The sequence below is a fragment of the Alligator sinensis genome, unplaced genomic scaffold, assembly GCF_000455745.1.
Source record: "Alligator sinensis unplaced genomic scaffold, ASM45574v1 scaffold235_1, whole genome shotgun sequence".
Lineage (NCBI taxonomy): Eukaryota > Metazoa > Chordata > Crocodylia > Alligatoridae > Alligator > Alligator sinensis.
In genome coordinates this window covers 522,389-528,899 of record NW_005842042.1, presented here as the reverse complement: position 1 = coordinate 528,899, position 6,511 = coordinate 522,389, and the positions used below count along the sequence as shown (strand labels likewise).

General features: G+C 45.2%; 1 protein-coding gene across 7 annotated transcripts in view; it reads right to left on the bottom strand.

Moving 5' to 3' along the window:
- Positions 1 to 6,511, bottom strand: part of FKBP15 (FK506 binding protein 15) — a 47,108-nt gene that overhangs the window by 22,428 nt on the left and 18,169 nt on the right. For all 7 annotated transcript variants that reach the window (XM_006022669.3, XM_006022668.3, XM_025203014.1 and 4 more), the window contains 4 exons: positions 6,386 to 6,434; positions 1,385 to 1,504; positions 1,002 to 1,104; positions 134 to 237 (listed from right to left, as the gene is read on the bottom strand). In XM_006022669.3, coding sequence (XP_006022731.1) covers positions 134 to 237; positions 1,002 to 1,104; positions 1,385 to 1,504; positions 6,386 to 6,434 — 376 coding nt within the window. The remainder of the gene's footprint in view (positions 1 to 133; positions 238 to 1,001; positions 1,105 to 1,384; positions 1,505 to 6,385; positions 6,435 to 6,511) is intronic.

Here is a 6,511-nt window from a genome sequence, read left to right as displayed (position 1 = left end):
AGCAGGACAAGACTCACATTCTTATCCTTCATTATAGTTGTGGAGTTCTTGCTCCCAGAAGTGAATAGCATATAGCTGTGGCAAGCGCTGCCACTAGAGGTACTAGTGGTCTTCACAAAGTTGACTTCAGTACCTGAAAGCTCTGTACATTTCCAGGGACAGCTGGATGGGAATGGAAGGTGGCAGGCATTAAGGCAGCCGAAGGTGCTTGAAGGCCAGCGACAGCTGGCTGAAGTACTGAAAAGAAACAAGATATTCAGCTTAGTATGCCACTCTGATACCAACAGGTTACTTTAGCTGCCCAAGTAACATAAAGCATGTAGTGGTCCCATACACTGAAGTCAATTATAGTCACTAGGCAGACCAAGAATAATCCAAGCTGTCAACTCTCCTGTCTAAAAGAAACCCAGGTGAGAAATACTCAAAGACCACAATCATCACAAAGTTCACTGCAATGTTGCCCTGAAGTTGAGTTCACAAGAGTGGTGGTACTTTTAACCCAAGTTGCCAGCTTAAGGAGGAGAAAGGTTTAGACTCATGCTTAAGTGCACATAGCTAGCTAGCAGACTATCATTGTGCCATAAGGATGCAGAGAGACTCCACTTGAGTGTTGCTTCCTTGTCTGTCCTTTTTGGGCACAAATCTGTTTCCAGGAGCACAAAGCAACAAAGGATGTATCCCCAGCATCTCAGTGACAGCACAAATGCATGTGGTACCTGTACATACATGGCACCTCAAGTGCTACTTTGCAGCATGACTACACTTTCTCCAGTCTTGAGTAGTAACAGGAAGGATGACCACTTGTATGACTTCATTATGAAGACACACCTCTAGGAGTTCAGTCTTTTATTACAAGAACTGGTCTCTTGAGCCAAAAGATGAGAGTAAGACAGGCTCATTAGGAATTGCAAAACCCCCATTCAGGCAGCAGGTGCTTAATAATAGGTCTATTCAGAAGTACAGTTTCCATTACTCATGCCCAAGCAGGAGAAACATGTTACCTTGTGGTGTGATTGGAGGCAGTACTGCATGAGCTGGCTGTGAAGACTGTCTCATGGGGGATGAAGCCACTGGCTGTGCTATTCCTCTCAGTGTATTTGGGTCCTAAAACATTTCCAGACTGTCAGTCAATTTCTGAGCTAGCAACTAAGCCAAGAGTTTGGATGCAAAATCATTCAACATCAGACATCAACATAATGACCCCATTTAAACCCAGAAAATTTAAGCTAGTTAAGAATGCTAGAAGCATCATATAGAACTGAGCTTCAAAGTTCCCATCACATACAATGTGTCCCAAACCTTAACAAAGGCAGACAGAGTTGCAGCTCTCACACAGGTTATTTTCAAACTATACATTAGGAAGAATGACTGACTACTAATTCACCTCTATTTCTGAGTCACTGGAGTCTAGCTGGGCACCGGCTGTCCCAGCAAGGAAAGGTAGCATAGGCTGTCCCATTTTAGCCATCCGAGAGATTAGTTTCGCTTTTGCTACATCAGGATTCTAGAAGAGAGATTTGCAATTAGTTTTACTCAGTACTTTCTCTCAGGCTTGTATTGCTCTCCTGACACTAACCCTGACTACTGTGGCTCTATAAGGGCCATCATTCACAGATAGGCTTGCTAACCTAGTGAGGAGGGCTTTAAACTAGGTTTGCCAGGGGAATGGAGACCAAAGCCCTGAGGTAAGTGGGGAAGTGGGTGACCTGGAGGAAGAGCAAGCAGGAGGCAGCAACAGGAGAGGTGTTCTCATTCTTCCTGAGAAGTTAGGGCAATCGACTAGTTGCTTTACTTGATTTAGGTGCCTGTAAACAAATGTATGGAGCCTGGGAAATGAGCAGGAAGAATTGGAAGTCCTTGCACAGTCACAGAATTATGATGTGACTGGAATAACAGAGACTTGGTGGGAGCTCGCATGATTGGAGCACTGTCATGGATGGGTATAATAAACTGTTCAATAAGGACATCCAGGGGGAAAAAGGAGGAGTTGCACTTCATGTTAAAGGACATACGACTGCTCAGAGTTCCAGTATGAAACTGGAGACAGGGCTGTCAAAAGTCTCTGGGTTAGAGTCAGAGGATAGAGTAACAAGCATGATGTCATGGTGGGGGTCTGCTACAGACCACCAAACCAGAATGAAGTGGTGGATGAAGCTTTCTTCAAACAGCAAGCAGAAGTTTCCCTGATCACAACCCCTGGTTCTCATGGGAGACTTCAATCATCCTGACACATGGGCGACTGGTGCCTCCTGAGTCAGGGGGGGCACTTGCCCCCCCCAGCAGCCAGTCAGCAACTGGGGGAGGGGTCCCCCATGGCTGATCACACCAACTGGGTTGGGGGGAGGGGCTCCCCCCATGACCAGTCATGCATGCAGATCTGGAAGCAGTGCTCTGTCTAAGCTGGCTCTAAGAGGGAACGTTGCCCGGAAATGCCAGTGGCATGCCTGGAAGGGCCAGGGATGCACCTGGAAGGGCCAGTGGCATTTTTCCTGGTGCCCCCACTCTCGGGGGGGCGGGCGGGCGGCACCAGAGCTCTTGCCTGTTTTCCCTGCCTGCTGCCTAAGCGGGGAACGCTGCTGTGAGGGGGTGCACCAGCACTCTCAGAGGGTGCACGTGCACCCCTGTATACCCCTTATGCATCGCCACTGCCCTGACATCTGCTGGGAGGGAAATACAGCAGTGTGCAAGCAATCGAGGATGTTTTTGGAGAGTATTGGGGGCAACTTCCTGGTGCAAGTGCTGGAGTGGCCAACTAGGGCCGTGCTCTTCTTGACCTGCTGCTCACAAACAGGGAAGAAATGGTGGGGAATGTACTAGTAGATGGCAACTAGGGCAGCAGTGACCACGAGATGATTGAGTTAAAGATCCTGAGGAAAGGAAGGATGGAGAACAGCGGAATTAGAACCTTGGACTTCAGAAAAAGCAAACTTCAACTTGCCCAGGAAACTCATGGGCAGGATCCCATGGGAAGCCAGTCTGAGGGGGAGAGGAGTACAGGAGAGCTGGCTGTACTTTAAAGAAGCCTTACTGAGAGTGCAGGAATAAACCATCCCAATGTGCAGGAAGACTAACAAGAGGGCAGAAGACCAACTTGGCTGAGAAAGGAACTCTTCAGTAAACTAAATCACAAAAAGGAAGCTCTGACAAACAACTAGGGAGGAGTATAAGAGTATTGCTCTGGCATGCAGGTATGAAGTCAGGAAGGCAAAAGCGCAATTGGACTTGCAGCTAGCAAGGGATGTGAAGGGGAACAAGAAGGGCTTCTACAAGTATGTCGGTAGCAAAAGGAGGATCATGGAAAGTGTGGGTCGCTTACTGAGTGGAGAAGACAACCTAGTGACACAGGATGCTGAAAAGGCTGACGTACTCAATGCCTTTTTCACCTCAGTCTTCAAAGACAAGGTCAGTTCCCAGACTACTGAACTTAGCAGCAGAGTTTGGGAAGGAGGTGAGTAGCCAGAAGTGGTAAAAGAACAGGTTAGGGACTACTTAGAAAAGCTGGACATTTACAAGTCCATGGGGCTGGATAGAATGCACACAAGGGTGGTGAGGGTGTTGGCTGATTGCAGAGCTGTTGACCATCATCTTTGAAAACTCATGGTAATCAGGAGACATTCCGGATGACTGGTGAAGGGCAAACATAGTGCCCATATTTAAGAAAGGGAAAAAGGAAGATCCAGGAAACTACAGATCAGTCAGCTCACCTCAGTCCCCAGAAAAATCATGGAGGAGATCCTCAAGGAATCCATTTCTAAGCACTTGGAGAAGGTGGTGATTACTATTGGGAACAGTCAGCATGGATTCACCAAGGGCAAGTCATGCCTGACCAACCTGATTGCCTTCTGTGATGAGATGACTGGCTCTGTGGAGGTGGAGAGACCAATAGATGTGATATACCTTGATTTTAGCAAGGCTTTTGGATACAGTCTCCCACAACATCCTTGCAGGGAAGCTAAGAAAGTACAGGCTGAATGAATGGACTGTAAGATGGATAAAAAAGTGGCTGGAGCATTGGGCTCAGAGGGTAGTAACCAATGGCTTGATGTCTAGTTCCTCAGTTGGTATCAAGTGGAGTGCCCCAGGGATTGGTCCTGAGGCCAGTTTTGTTTAATACTTTCATCAGCATCCTGGCAGATGGCACAGAGTGCACCCTCAGCAAGTCTGCAGATGACGCCAAGCTGGGGGGAGTAGTGAATATGCTGGAGGGTAGGGCTAGGATTCAGAGTGACCTAGGCAAATTGGAGGATTGGGCCAAAAGAAATTCTGTGAGGTTTAACAAGGACAAGTGCAAAGTCCTGGGCTTAGGACAGAACAATCTCATGCACTGGTACAGGCTTGGGGATGACTGACCTGGCAGCAGCTTTGCAGAAAAGGACCATGGGTTACAGTGGACAATATAGTGAATATGAGCCAACAGTGTGCTCCTGTTGCCAAGGCTAATGGCATAGTGGGCTGCATTGGTAGGTGTGTTGCCAGCAGGTCAAGGGAAGTGATTATTTCCCTCTATTCAGCACTGGTGAGGCCACATCTGGAGTACTGTGTTTAGTTTTGGGCCCCCCACTATAGAAAGGATGTGGACAAACTGGACAGAGTCCAGCGGAGGGCAACAACAGAGTCCAGCGGGGCTGGGGCACATGACTTCTGAGGAGAGGCTGAGGGATCTGGGCTTATTTAGTCTAGAGAAGAGAAGACTGAGAGGGGATTTAAAAGCAGCCTTCAACTAACTGAAGGGGGGTTCAAAAGAGGATGAAGCTAGACTGTGCTCTGTGGTAGCAGATGACAGAACAAGGCGCAATGGTCTTAAGTTGCAGCAAGGGAAGTTCAGGTTAGATATTAGGGAGAATTTTTTTCACTAGGAGGGTAGTAAAACACCGGAACAGGTTACCCAGAGAGATTGTGGACTCTCCATCTTTGGAGGTTTTTAAGCCCAGGCTAGATAAAGCCTTGGCTGGGATAATCTAGTTGAGGATGGTCCTGCTTTGAGCAGGGGGTTGGACTAGATGACCTCCTGAGGTCCCTTCCAACCTTAATTTTCTATGATTCTATAATTCTCTGCCTTAGCACTTCAATTCAGTGGCATGTCTTATTCATTAACTGTTTTCCCGCTATCAAAACAAGATCTCTGTATTTAAAAACAGAAGTAACCAGTTTGTCCTTCAGTCTGTACTTCAATATGTTTTACTTATGACCTCATTGTCATGATTATGCATAATCTGTGTGTGTACAAAACAACAAGGAGTTTGATCCTCTGTCTAAAATTGCCTTCTAAAAATCAACTTCCTCCTTCACACTAAAGATGTGCTTTATAACTGTAAAGGAGATGAAAGGAGCTCCAGTTTCCTTCCTGTAGCCTCTTCTATCCTTAAGTACACAGATTACCTTTGTGTAGTATTGAAGCTAACTATCTTCTGGCCCCATTAAAATAAAACAGATATCAAAGAGTAATGTTGACTGGCACCATAGTATCCAAGTATCATATGTGAGAAGCAAGTTACAGTTCTCCAGATATCTGTAATATAATAGATATACTTTGCTTTTAAAAAGCAAACGTTGTTAAAAAAGCATTTGGACTCTCAACATAGAGGGAAGAGAGAACAGACTCTTAAGTGTATAAAATGCCTGTACAGGGTCATCAAGTGAGGTTCAAGGCAGAAACCCCACTTTAACTCCAGCAGATATAGAGTCCTTAATTCAACGTATGGAAAGAGAATCTCAGGTGATTTTTTTTTTTTTTTTTTTTTTTAACATTTTAAATGCTGCAACATTTAGGTCACTTAACATGGTGAAATGATTCTTTTTTTCTATGAAGGGAGCTCTTTAAGATTCTTCCAACCACTAATACAGGGCTAGATGCAACATTTAAAATATCTGCCAGATAAAGAGATCATAGACAATTTAAAAAAAAGCTACTGTTAGAGTTTCTTTGTACTGGTCACTCGTGACAAAGCCCATTAATACAGGTCATAGAGTTGTTTTAGGTTTGCATGAAGTTATTGCTTTGGTATGAAAAAGGAAGAAAACACAAACCACACACATTTTATCCAGTTTTTAAAGCTGATCATTTTAAGCTACAGCTATCCAGGTACTCATTAACAGAGCAAGGGAGCTTAGTTTTCGGATGTAAAGCACCCTATGGCTAAGGAAAAGGTTTGTTCTTAACTCTAAGACAAAGATTAAGACTTCACATTTCCACAGAACCCACCAAACCCCATTACAACCATTAGTGGTCCTCAGCAAGCTCCTAGGCCCTTGTAAGAAATATTAGCAAGAACATCTTACTTGCGTGCATTTCAGAAAGGCTTTCAAAGCAGTATCTCATTTTGGGCATGAATTAGGTATTTCATTTTCCCCATGCAGATTCCAGGTTAGCTAAAGCAACACTTACTGCTAACTGTTCACTGATAGAGTTGGACTTGGCACGAACAGCTGGCTCGCTGAAAGGTGAAACAAGGATATGCTGATATTAAAGACTACTCTGCATTTCTCAATAATCCTGTGTGTCAAATAACAG